This window comes from Pseudopodoces humilis, chromosome 7 (assembly GCF_049639895.1).
Source record: "Pseudopodoces humilis isolate 2021_Gansu_Grassland_sample_001 chromosome 7, ASM4963989v1, whole genome shotgun sequence".
In the NCBI taxonomy this organism is placed as follows: Eukaryota; Metazoa; Chordata; class Aves; order Passeriformes; family Paridae; genus Pseudopodoces; species Pseudopodoces humilis.
Window position 1 is genome coordinate 24426667 of NC_142206.1, and position 13678 is coordinate 24440344.

General features: G+C 43.7%; 1 protein-coding gene across 2 annotated transcripts in view; it reads left to right on the forward strand.

Annotated features, from left to right (window-relative positions):
* The window catches only part of AMBRA1 (autophagy and beclin 1 regulator 1), a 130776-nt gene that overhangs the window by 112684 nt on the left and 4414 nt on the right, over positions 1-13678 (forward strand). For both annotated transcript variants that reach the window (XM_088057496.1, XM_005522458.3), the window contains exons 16-17: positions 4534-4626; positions 6156-6349. In XM_088057496.1, the coding sequence (XP_087913622.1) occupies positions 4534-4626; positions 6156-6349 (287 nt within the window). The remainder of the gene's footprint in view (positions 1-4533; positions 4627-6155; positions 6350-13678) is intronic.

Here is a 13678-nt window from a genome sequence, read left to right on the forward strand (position 1 = left end):
TGTGGAGAAAACAAACTTGGCAGCATGAAAATCAGGCGCATTGCATGGCATCACTGTGCAGCTTCCTTTCTGTGCTGGGCTTGCCACAGTCTTCATTGTGCTAATGAGGTTGTGCTGATATATTTAGATGGGATTGCAGGCAGCAGGGTTGTAATCAAAATTTAATTTGGTACTATAGCAAACAAGTGGGCTGCTGTTGGGCCTTTCCATGTGTCAGGATTTGAAGGAGGAGAGCAGTGCATTTGCTCATTGCTGCTGCCTTCTTCAGTTTTCACTTAGATCATCCCCTAATACAAGTGAAAAGGTAGTAAGTGCTATTTATGTCTTCCTGGACACATATACACTACTTGCAAATTATGGTTTGTTTTGTCTTGCTGTCGTGCTCCTGAGCTGTATTGTTATGGTAGAGCTGGGGAAATTTTCATCCTAATCCCTCCTCCTCTTCAATTTCCAGTTTTGGATATGCCAGCTGGGAGGGTTACCCAGATGTCTGTCTGTGCTGATCTGTGCTATGTCAATTTACCCTTCAAATACTGGTTAAGCAAATGTAGTAAATTGTATTTCAGCTCTCTTGTCATTTGTTAATAATGTTGTCATTAATTCCTAGTACTTGGTCGTAGTTTCTTCCTGGAGACATAACTGAGCTGTGTAGGTAATATCTCCATGTAGAGGGAGAGGCTTGCTAAGTTGTTTGCTCTTGGTACTTAACAGACTCCACTCTGAATCCTTATTTGACTTTGAGCAAAGCCTGCAAGTCTGTGCCCTTCATCCTCTCCAAGCTCGTTAATAATGTGAGCTGGACACAAGCGTGAAGGAAAAGTCCATCTTAGAACAGATCCCTGCTGGGAAATCCAGGCTGTGAGCAGCTCTGCATATAACAAAGCTAATGGAAATTTCCAGGGAGGGCTTAGAGAGCTTAGTGACAGCCATAAAAGGGAAGAAAGTAAGAACTTGACTAAGTGGACTTCACTGTCCATGACTGACACAGTGCGGAGAATTGCAATTTTTCACCCTAAAGCCCTGGGCAACAAATGTCCTTTTTACTGCATCCACGTCCAAGTGGCTCCATGCTACGCAGAGCTTCTGCCTTATGCCTTGAAAAATATAAAGTGCTTCTAGCATTTCTATGTCTAGAGTTTGATGAAGCAAAAGTTAAATGCTTACATTACCTGAAAAATATTCATTTCTCCAGTGTAAGCTCTGCTTCTTTGGAATGAATCGTCAGGCCTTGATTTGCAAATCTCCTGGGAAACGTACTGTGAAAGGCTGCTCATTTACAAAATTCAAGCAGTATTTTGCAATGGGAGCTAAAGAACCTTTAGGCTTTCTGAAAAGGGAGATTGCACTATTTTAAATAGGTGTGGCTAAACCAGAGCAGGTCTTAAGCTTAATTGAAAATCTGATTTAAACCAAGGTAATTGTGGTTGTCACACACATCTTGTTGTGTACTGAAGCTGGTTTAAGGTGTGATTATGTGATGAAGTTTCTAATGCAAGTATGGCGTTAAAACTGGCATTTAGCCCACACAATAGCAGTATTTCTTTGATGAGATTTTGATTCATTAAGAAGAGAAATTATGATCTTCATATAAAAGATAGTGCCCAACCAGTGTCCTCTGTTAAGTTCAGGTGTATGCTCTCCTCACTGTATCTTGATGCAGTCTGAAACATTTCTTCTGTAGGTTCAATCAATCATATAAAGGCTGGAAAACCTAATCAGGAGCAATCTTGATGCTGATCTTAGGGCTGTGAAGAGACCAATGTGGATTCCAGCTCGGAGATGCACAGATGCATACAGAAGAGGACAGAGATGGTGCTGAGGGCCTTACGGCTTTTGCGGGAGGTAGAGTTGGGAAAGCACAAGTGTTGTGTACCTGGCCAAAGGAAGAGACTGCTGAAAGGTAGTGGTAAAGAAGCTTGCTGCTGCAGGGAGTGCCGGCTGTTTTTTCTAAGCCACTTCTTTTGCCCATCAGGGAGACACACTTAGACCAAACTAAAAAGTCAGGTTAAAGTGGTGCTGACTCCCATCGTGGCCAAGTGTAGTGACCTTGGCTTAAGGCTGTTTATCCCTGTTCCCAGAATCAGCAGCCGGGGCAGTGGCACCATCTGCTACAGGTTTTCCTTCTAGAGAAGGAAGGCAAAGCCCTTGATTCTCTGGCAGCGAAACTCAGTTGAGAAATGGCAGTGCTTAAAACCAATATGCAAAGTTATGCATTTAATTGAATGCCTGTTGATTTCACTGTGTGCAAACTTACAGCGTGGAGTTAAAGTGGACTTGGCTGTCCAACAACCCAACTGTACAGTAGTGAGACTCTGCAGAATAGGTAGGAGCATGGTCAATAGCTTTTCATCTAGTGTCCTGCGTGTCAGCTTGGTACCATGATGCTTTTGTAGAAGTGAAATTGATCCACTCAAAGAAGTGTGTGTGTACGAGCTGGACTTTCTGTGTAGTACAGGAACACAGTGTTTGGGGGAAAGAGAAGAAACACGATATTGTCAGCTCCCATCCTGGCCTGGGGGATGCTTTGTGGTCTTCTGTTTTTTTATCTCAGGAGCTGTCGAGCTGGCAAAGACAAGTAATGTGCATATTGGCAAGGAATACCAATCATGTACATGGCTGTGGGGGACCATGCCTGTTCTTTGGGAAGCATGAAGATGTGTGGAAGAAGAGGGAGGAGAGCACTGGTCATCTTAGCTCTGTTGTGTACTAGCTGTAGATACCAAGCACACTAGACTTTTTATGGAAATTTTGACTACGAGGTGAGGAAGTCTCTCTTGCCTAGGGACTGTGCTGCTTTGCAGACAGCAAAGTGTGACAGCTAAGCCTCAGCCAGTATATTAGGCAGGGGATGGAGCAGCCAGAGGGACTGGCACAGTTTTAGTGACAAGTTGCCATCTGTCAGTAAACTCAGAAACCTTTGTAAATCAGCATCTCACTGGCAGCTGCTTTCATGGGGTATAATGCAGCACAGGACCAGCTCAGCACAAAAAATGAAAAAGCAATGTCTGGTTACTTCTTGTAGCCTCTATGTGTGATTTTGTTGACCTAATTTTGTTCATCTCTCACCCTGGCTCTCAATCTGGGGTGCTGTCACCCTGGAAGCCTAGCCCCAGGCCTTCAGCACACACTGCTTTCCCACTGCAGCATGTCTGACCTGCAGCATCCTCTAAGCTGGGGCTCTTGCCAATTCTGCTGAGGCATCTCTTTACAGGTTTCTATATGTACATAAAACATCTTGTTTGTGCCTGAGCCATAACCAGCTACCAAATACTTGCCTTGAATCCTTCCTTCAGATTATGGGACTGCCTCTAGTTCTGAGACTGTTTGTAGGGTGATGGAAGTCGAGCTCTTCAGACACAGTTCCCTTCTGTCTACACAGGACTTTATTTGTTGGTTTGGGTTTCCACTCCCTTCCCCCCCACCCCCACTTGCCTTGCTGTGACCACTGCACAGCATGCTTCCTCTCCACACAGCACCATCAGGTGTGTGCAGTCCAGCAGCCATGTGGTGGTACACAACACCATTTAAAAACTCCCAGGCCATCACACAAGCTGTCAGTATGGTGTAGCAAAACACTCCAGGAAGTGCCTTCCATGGCCATTACTTCCAGGTAATGCAGCCTGGAGTTCTTCTGAAGGTGGAACACAGCAGTAGATGGGAGATCACTGTGCTGCCTTGGACTGCATATCCATCCTGTGACATTTCTGTATGGCACAGAGTAAGCTGGATTTGCTCTCACCCTCTACTTGGTGGGATGTGTACTTGCAGCATTATTGTGGTTTCATTTCTGTGATTTCCTGTTGTCTTCAGCAGTAGCCGACAACTTTGTCTGTTCCTGTGAGTAGTGAGCCCTGACTTGGTGTATCTTTTGGGGAAATGCTCTGTGAGAGGTTTCCAGAGCATTGTCTGTTCCATTATACTTAGCAGAATTAGATGTAAAATTCAAGTTGGGACTTTTCAGACACACATGCTGTTGATGCAATACACGCTCTTCTGTGGAAACTTGTTAAACTATGTTCTACATCTGTCCTTGCTCCACAGTGGCTGTCAGTGAGAGGGATGTATAAAGATTACTTATAGGTAGAATGAGAATAATTTGCAAAGAAATTAAATGTTGAGTAAGAGCAGCGTCTTACTGACCATTACCTAGTGCAGGAATTCTCCACAGGGAGAACTGGCCTTTCCATTCCAATTCTTTGTTTAGTCACTTGGAAATAGGGTAAACCTGATTTTATATACACAGTTGTATGTTTTCATTTCCTGAAAATCTCTCTGCTCCTGTTTCCGTGTCTTGGTGCTAATACTGAATTGAAATGAATGGAATATTCCAGAGTAATCTGGTAATACAGCACTCTGTGTTTGCAAGGTGGTTTATGGTGATGAGCCCTTTTAATGAAAATTTGAAGTGAGCTAGATCTGCAGTTTCTGTAGGGCAGTAATCAACACTGTTCTTCATGTTGTGGGGGTGTAATGTGTGCTGGCTTAAACAGTGTCCTGTCTTGCTAATATTTTTTCCTTCTTTGGCATTTTAAGGGCCTTAAACTCTGGAGTTGAATACCACTGGGACCAGCTGAATGAGAATGTCTTCACTGTGCATTCCAGCAGCAGGAGTACTGAGCGGCCTGGGTGAGTCTCCTGGGTGTTGGGTTAGAGAGACCTGACCCTTTCTGCTGTTTTTGTTAGATCTGACATCACTTCTTTGTTCCCTTACCACTGGCAGCTTTAAATATGTAATTTTCTCCCCATTTGGCATTGCCTAGTTGGGTCAGCTGACCTTCTTCCAATAAGTGACATTCAGTGCCCAAAAGTGCCAGTGATAGTAAAGTACATGTGTCATTCAGGGTCCCAGTAACAGCTGTGGGAGGAACATGTGGGGATTGATGCATCAAAAAACACCATGTAAAGCAAATGGCCTTTGGAGGGTAACTGAAGAACAGGGGAGTTCACAGAGAAAAGGGCAAGTCTGCGGTGCTGACCTGGCTGGTGACTGATTTTCATCTTTTTAATTGCTGGTCATGGGACAGTTGTTTCTCAGTAATAAACTCTAAAAATAAAGCTAAATCTCTTGATGTCCCCCTTGGCTGTTTCAGTCTGCCCAGTGATGCACATGTTGTTCTAAACACAAGGGTGATGCTACAGTCCATTGCTTCTTTCCATAGTACTTCTCTGTAAGCCAGCTCTTCTCAGCAAGAGGCTGATAGTTGTGTTTCTGAATTGTGAGCTTCAGCATACCAAGGAAGTTGTGAGCTTGGTAAATGTCTGGGCTGTCCTACAGCCTTGGTCTGATTGTGGGTGAAAAATAAGCAGTAGAGATTCTTTGCTCTATGAGTGGATATTGCCACTACTTAAGTTTTTGACAGTACATACTCAGTCTGGTATAATGACAGCTTGAATGCAGAAATACTGGTCCAGAATGAACTAGCTCAAACAGAGAGAGCAAAAGAAGTGTAGCAGGTTTCAAAGCCTTATGAAAAAAAGGCTGTGAATGAGGCAGTCTTTCCTTGAATCTCTTTAGCATTCCCAGCACTTAGAGGTCAGTTTAGAAAAGAGCGTCACGGCATTGTCAAGATTCAGCTGTAGCATTGTACACTTCAGCTGTTTGAGTCTGAGAAGCTAATGAGCCTTGAGGTGGTTCCTGTTGTTTGCTTTTGAGAACACAGGATTTATCTTGTCTGACTGGAATGGGCAGAAATGCCTGCTGGAGTGCATTCATGTGCAACACTGACAATCTAGGAAGTCCAGAGGAGGGAAAGAATACAGGCTACATCCATGGGAGTTGAAACTGCCCTGCTGTGCGGGAGGTTGTGTGTGTTTGTGCTTCCGCGCTGCACATTGTGTTGCCTCCTCAACGCAGTGACTCCAAGACAGTTGTTCTGCAGGCTAAATGATGCTGCAGGGATATCTCTCTGTGCCTGTAAGACACGCTGCTTCTGTGGAAGGGTGAGCGGACTCTTAAGACTCTGTTGGCTTAAGACTCAAGAGACCAGTATGTGTAAATGGGTGCAGCTCACAATTCCTTTCATCCCCGTCCTCATAGTAGCCAGCAGGTGCCTGGTTGAAGTAGATACAAGAAGAGCCTCACGTTCATGTTTCAGTCTTGCTTGGGCATGTTGCCTCCAATGATCCTGGTCTTACTTGTTTTTCTCTTTTTTCAGAACCAGCAGAGCTACATGGAGGACAGACAGGGACATGGGCCTGATGAATGCCATAGGCCTACAACCCCGAAACCCCCCCACCTCTGTGACATCGCAGGGTACCCAGACCTTGGCGCCTCAGCTGCAGAATGCTGAGACTCAGACAGAGAGGGAGGTACAGGAGCAGGAATCCGCCTCTGCAGGGACTGGTGAAGGTAGGAAATCAATTAATGGTTGACAGAAATTTACCTGGTGATTAGGAGTTTCCACATATGTTCCACATCCTGTCAGTGCATTTGGACACTCCTTTTTTTCTCTTCAACAAAGATTTCTTTAGCCTAATTTGCCTGTAGCCAGGCATAGATGATCAGGAGAGTGAATCTCTGGCCATATGAATAGAAAAGTTGTCTTTTTCACATGCTTTGAGGAAGGAAAGTTAATTCTTCTCCAGATTGTTGTATCTTTGTAAAATCAACTGTACTGCCTTCATTCATCACACATCTCTTGAACTCCTAACCATCAGTAAGGCTGCAAGCTGATGAGAGTTAAAATTTCTGCCTCTATGTTAGAGTTCAGCTTGGTTCTTCCTCCAACTTAGGCAAAAAGTTTACCGGCTTCACATGCTCAACATTTGGATACAAAAAAAATACTGTAAATCACTTCTCACAAAGCAGCTTTGAGGATTCTGTTTAGTTTGATTAATGAGGTACATGATGAGTGCCCAGCTCAGCTGCACAAAAATGTCTCTAGTGGTTAGCAGTCCAGGAAAACTGACCAACATGTAAGGAGCTGGAAACCGCTACTGTGCAATTCCTGTATAATGATAAAGTCACTAATCTGTTGAAAACATGTTGATTTGTCCAGGCTTCTTGTCTCAATACTGTAACATTGTGCTTTCATTCAGCTCTGAAGGCTTGGTTAGGTAGGGGTTGGGCAGTATATACATAGGAAAGACAAGAGAAAATCAAGGAGACAGTTTTGAAGTTGTTGGTTTGTGATAAACCTGCTTGGCTTCAGAAAGCAGCTCACAACATGCCTATTTGTGCATGTGTGCCTGTTTGTTCTCTGTCACTGTGAAAGTTACTTTTTGGTATGTGACTCTTCCACGGTTCCTGCTGTGTAGTATCCAGCATGTGTGATACAGCTTTGTGTTTCTCTGATCTCATCTCTTCTGTACAAAGTTAAGTGGGAAATTCCTGCCCGCTGGGGTTTCCGTCTGCTTATCTCAGCAGAGCCGAGATTAACCTCTCTGGAAGGTTAGTACAATTGAGGGCGTGTGAATACAACTGGAACACAGACTGTCTGGACAAATGCTGAACTCATGGGAACTGGTTCTTCCACTGAATATGGTACACAGACTGAGGACATGGTACAGTGTGGGGCCTTCTTGCATCAAGGCCATGATGGCTGGCTGATCCTGCAGGCTTTGGGAGTCTGTTGAATCAGCAGAGTTCTTCAACACTGCTTCTCCTCCTGCTGTTCTCCATTCATCTGACAGTTTCTTTATCTTGTTCTTTCTAACCTTTCAGTTTCCAGATCTAGATTATGGATTTGAACTAGACTGTTAATGAGATGGGGAAAGTGCTGTTCTTTACCAGTGCCTTGGCAGGATATCTCTACAAAGAAGCAAAACATAAAACATTTGGAAGAAAAGGAGTGTAAATAACAAGCCTAGGACAGGTACTTCTCTTTGTCTCCCTTACTTGCTTGGAGGAAGATCGGCGAGTTCCACATCTGGTGTGATTTCCATCTCAGACATTGACTTACCACATGTCCCCTTGCAAATGTCCACCGCTGCAAAATGGGCTGTCACACTCCTGTGTGACTCAGCTATATTAGGGCCTGTAGAACAAAGGAGTTACTGCAGTTTAAACATGTGCACCAGAGATAAGCCAAGATGTTTTACCCTGTTATTGATCAGTTCCTATGCCTGTTTCAGTGGAAATTCCTGTGTAAGTGTGCAGGAGTAACTTGAAACAGGGAACTGTGAAGACAGTAAAGGTCAGGAGTATGAAGGATCAAGAAACCCAGTAGTAATCCATGACAGAAGAATGGTACAAAGACCTGACATGAAGCAGAAAGACAAATTTTCTTCTGCTTTTACCAACACCATAGCCACTTAGCCAGGTACTTGTGGCAGCGGTGGTCTGGCTCATCTAAGTCTTTGTGCTTCACATTACACATGACCATTACTGGCAGCTGTTTTCCCAGAATCATCAACTTTTGTGATGCACATCCAGTGTGTTCCAGCAGGCAAGATTAGGTGATGTGGTGCTTTTCTGATGGCTAATTTTCCCACTGTATCTAATGTAACTCTGCCTGTTGGAAGGGAAACTGTGTTTCCTAATAGTGTGATGTAGATGTCAGGGGCAAAAGAAAAAAAAAAAAAAAAAAATTCTACCAGTACCTTGGGGTGTGACCTAGGGCAAATTATTAATCATCTACCAAATGGGAATAAATCTTCCCATAGTACAGCACACCACAGGCTACGGAGATTAATTAGTATTTTGTATGGGGCTTTGAAGATGGAAATCACTATGTAAAGGCTTAGCAGTATTATCAGCAGCAGAATGGATAAATCAAGTGTGATTCTGAGTAATGTAAAGGAAAGTGGTTTAGTTATCACCTTGCCACGAAGGGCAAAAAAGCCCAAACCAACCAACCAACTGACCAACCAACAGAAAAAACTTTTGTATGGTTAAAGAAAAAAGAAAAAGAAAGGCTACTGCTGCCCTGAAAGTGGGTTCTGTCCTCTGTCATGTCAGCCCTGCTGTTGTGGGGAATTCTGGCTCAGGGCATTTCTTGCAGATATGTGCTTACTGTACAAAAAAATATAAAAAAAAAGTATGCAGAATTGCATCAGAAATCTAATTAAGTTCTGTGCGGGTATAAATAGTTTCCTTTTCTCATGCAAAGCTCTGCGGGGACTTTGCTGCTCTGATTATCTTTCTACCTCCTTGGGAGGAATGAGTATATGATGACTTTATTAGAAGTGAATCCCTCTAATGTCTGCATCTTTCTGGTTTGCAGCAGTTAATACTGGACTTGTGAACTCTGCTCCCACGCCACACACAAAGGAAAGGTAGTTAGAGTTGAGAGAAAACTAGGAGAGGTACCAAGAAATGCTTAAAACAGTGTTTAGCTTTCTCTTATTTTCTTTTAAGCTGACAGACATAGTGGAAATAGTGACAGAGTTGTAACTTTGAAACAGCCTTAATTAGAAACAATCTGTTGGGCGTTATACTATGTTTTTCTTGCAAATAGACAGGCACAATGGGAGTAGGATCTGTATTCAGCTGGCAAATTGAATCTCACTTAAAACCCAACAAAAATTCCTAATGAGATAAAATAGTCCAAAGCTTTAACCTTTAGAAATTGTAATTCCTGGTCCAGACTGGGTTGGGCTGTGGCTGCCACTTGTTCAGGCTGTTGGATCTTTGGAGTACAGTGCATGGGGGGCAATAACTGTAGGGTCTGCAGTTGTACCAGAGCTGCCGTAGGCTGAGGGAGAGGGACCTCTGCAGAGCTGCAGGACACTTGTTTGATAGTGGGTCCATGCTGTCCCCAGCTATTGAGAGTATATCAATATATCTTTTTAGGTAATCCAGTTGTTAAAGAGGAAAAAAAAAACAAACCACCAACAACAAATAACTGAAAAACAATTGTCATCTCATTTCCTATCATCTGCATTGTCTTTGGGGCTTAAAAATTCAGGTAGCTAGCTCAGTGCGTGCTGTGCAAGTAGGCACATGTTATGAATTACTGAAATTATAGCCATCAGAATATTTGCTGTCAGGGGATTGCTATTTTGCCTGTCTTTGGGGGAGCAACATACTGACTACTGTCATGCCATATACAGTTTTTAACTTCTTGGGTTGAAGTGTTTCTCACCAGCCAGTACAAATTTCCATTAGTTCCAACGGCTTTCAGAGGTTGCAGCAGATTTGAGAGGGAAGAGGGTTGTAAAATGAAGGCTTGGGTTTGTGAGATTCAGTCTTTTCAAACCGTTGGTAGTGAAAAGACAGCACATGAAAGCAAAACTTTCCTGATAAAAGCAAAGCATCCCAAGGATGCCTAAGGAGCACTTAGAAGCAATCAGTGTGCCTGCATGTGATATAACTTATTTAATCTGAGACATTAGGAACACGTGTCAGGGGGCTGCTTGGGCAGGAATACTCTGTCCCCAGCCGAGCCTCATGAATGCTAACAAGAAGAAACATGTTGTTTTATGTTAGCTGAACACGTTCTTGCAATGCTGTTGTCAGATGTGATGTGACTTTTGTGCAATTAGTGTGGAAATGGGAACTGGGACACCAGGGATCAGCTTCCAGATCTGCCTTTCATTCTCCAAGTAGAAACGTGGGTAGATCCCTTAGCCTTTCATCTGCCTGTCCATCTGTAAAATCTGCGTCATATGTCCTATAGAACTGCAAATTTCAGTTTCTCTTTAAATTCCTCTGAAAATCACTACCTAAAAAATAGACTTAGGTTCTAGAAGTATGTACTATGCAAGCCTTTATGGTGTGATCTACTTCAAGTACTCGGGTCTCTTGGGATTAAATTATGTGGGCTACTTTTAAATTCTCATTACAAAAGTAAGTTTTGCTCATGTGAATAGCCAAGGTGAGATATTGTTAAGAAAATTTTTACAAGTTAAAGCAGTTGTGTCTTTTCTGAGTTCTGTGGAGTTGTTTGGATTAAATTCTTCAGAAAGGAAGTGTGAACATGTTTCTGGGCTTGGTTGGAAAGAAAAGTAACTAGTAGTATTTCTTGCGGCATTAAGGGAGATATGATTATTCATAGCTGGTTATACTGCGGTGTATCCCTCCCTTTTCTATTCTTATGCAAGGAGTGAATTAATGTAAAAATGCTGACATTTTTATCTTTGAGCATCTGAATTAGTGGGTCAGCTCACACCTCAGAGCTATTATTTCATGTTCTCTGAAGACTTAGATATCTCTGCAGTGCTTGCTGTTAGTTCTAATTTTGAAGCTTTGTTTGCAAACATGGTTCCTAAATACTGCTGGTTTTAGAAAGAAGAAGGTTGAAAACAGAAGAAAATTCAAGAGCAATGTCAGTATATTGCACAGATACAGGGGAGTCTGATCTCATCCTTGCTTCTGTGGACTTTGCATTTCATCAAGAGTGTGCCATCCATGCCCAGAGATAGACAACTTGTACTCGCGATAAGTACTTCAGAGTCCACTTATACATATCCTGCCTTATGCCCAACTCCATCAAAAGTTTGCAAGATGTTTTGCCTGTGTAGTTTTCTGCATCAAATTCTTGTCTTGCTGGAGTTGCATAGATGACTTTTAAAAACAGATGCATTAGCTAGGGATTATTTCATTAAATGTTTGAGACAGCTACATTGACAGAAATCCCCTGGTCTTTTGGATAATTGCTCTCAAGAGTAAAGTTTTATTCTGTGTTTGGAATAGACGGGTGTTTGGACCTCTGGAAAGGTCACTGGTTACAGTAGAAAACATTTGTAGGAGCACAGCACTGCAGCAAGCTGAAATGTGTGTGGTTTACAGCATTGCTGTTGTTTTGGGTAAGTGCCTGTGTGCCCACCCTGAACCTTCACCAAATGGAAGTCAGCTTATTTCACTTGCTCTGAGTACTAATGTAGTCTGCATTGGCAGCCTGGTGAAAGAAAGTGTGTGGGAGTCACCAGGCAGTAGAAATGGGCTGTGTGTGAATCTCTGCTGTAGCTCAGCTCAAGGCAAATGCCACAGCAAGCTTTGCCCTGAGCTAGTCAGCCAAAGCCATCGTTGAAACCTGAGAGGAAAAGGGGAGGACAGTCCCCAAAGCAGAGGTGTTTGTTGGCTGATTGAATGGTGAGGCTCACTTCTGGCTCTTGATGGGCTGGGAATTTCCAACATTGCTGTAGCTCTGGTATCTGAAGGCCTTGCTGATTCCTGATGTGGCATCAGCCCTTGCCTGTCTTCTGAGCAAGCAGATGCCTCAATTGGAAATTCAGCCATGGCATATGGTAACTTAGGGGCAGGGAAGAGCAAGGAGTGCTGTGGTGAAACACATGTTTGTGATGCAGTGGAGCATTGGCTGGCTGGGAGTCCTTGCTGTTTTGCTGTTCCAGTGCTTCTGTACTGGACTGGTTTATAGTAAGCGATCTATCAAGACCACGGTACCTGCTGTTTCAGGACTTGTGTAGATAGCACTGTCTGGCACATCTCTAGACCAGGTTGAAAATCTTGACTTTCTTAAGCTTCCTCTCCAGCCCAGCCAGATGGTTGGTAATGAAGTATGACTGTGCCCTCAGAAGGAAGTGTCTGAATCCAAAACCATGCTTCTCAAACCTTCCACTTAGTTCTGCTCATGATTAATGTTTCAATATCCCTTGGCATGCATGTTTTTCACATTGGAGTTTCCAGTATAATAGCTGCCTCTGTCCCCAGTCTTTGTACTGGTCAGCCAAGTTCCTAGTTCATGCATCAGCCACATCCTAATTCATACATCAGGCACATCCTGAACAGGATTTCTCTGCTAGAGCTGTGTGTCAGGCTCTGTCCAGGGGTTATTCTTGCTCACTGCTCTAAGGCCATGCTGCAGATTCTCATGTGGTTACAGGTGTTTCTGTGATCCCACTGATGCTCTAATCAAGGGGATAGATAGTTATAGTGGATATAGCAGATTAACTACATTCCTGACAGAAACCTACTTACTCTACTGGTGAGATTTAAATTTGCCCTTAATGTCCATGACATTTCTACAGCAGGGCAGTATGTCAGCAGACTCACTTGAGGATGAAATTAACTTTGTCCAATGGTGGGGGAGCTGGTAATGCCTGATGCAAGTACCACTGAGCCCATGAGAAAAGGGAATAAGCTGTCACTGACTGACTGCATGACATCTCTACAGTGGCATGGTATGGACTTCGTTGAGTATCTTAGCTCTTATGCTGGATACAGAATAATGAGGTTGGAAGAGACCTTCAAGATCATCGAGTCCAACCTAGCCCGAACACCTCTACTAAACCATGGCACCAAGTGCCACATCCAGTCTTTTTTTAAACACCTCCAAAGATGGTGACTCTACCACTCCCCTGGGCAAACCATTCCAATACTTTATCACCCTTTCTGTAAAAAGCTTTTTCCTAATATCCAACCTATATTTCCCTTGGCACAGCTTGAGTCTGTGTCCTCTCGTTCTGTCAGTTGCTGCCTGGAGAAAGAGACCAACCCCCACCTGACTACAATCACAGTTCAGAAGTTGTAGAGAGTGATAAGGTCACCTCTGAGTCTCCTTTTCTCCAGGCTAAACAACCCCAGCTCCCTCAGCCATTCCTCAAAGGGTTTGTGTTCCAGGCTCCTCACCAGCCTCGTTGCCCTCCTCTGGATGCGCTCAAGCGTCTCAACATCCTCCGCAAGCTGAGGGGCCCAGACCTGGACACAGCACTCCAGGTGTGGCCTCACCAGTGCCGAGTACAGGGGAAGAATGACCTCCCTGCTCCTGCTGGCCACACCATTCCTGATCCAGGCCAGGAGCCGTTGGCCTTCTTGGCCACCAGGGCACACTGCTGG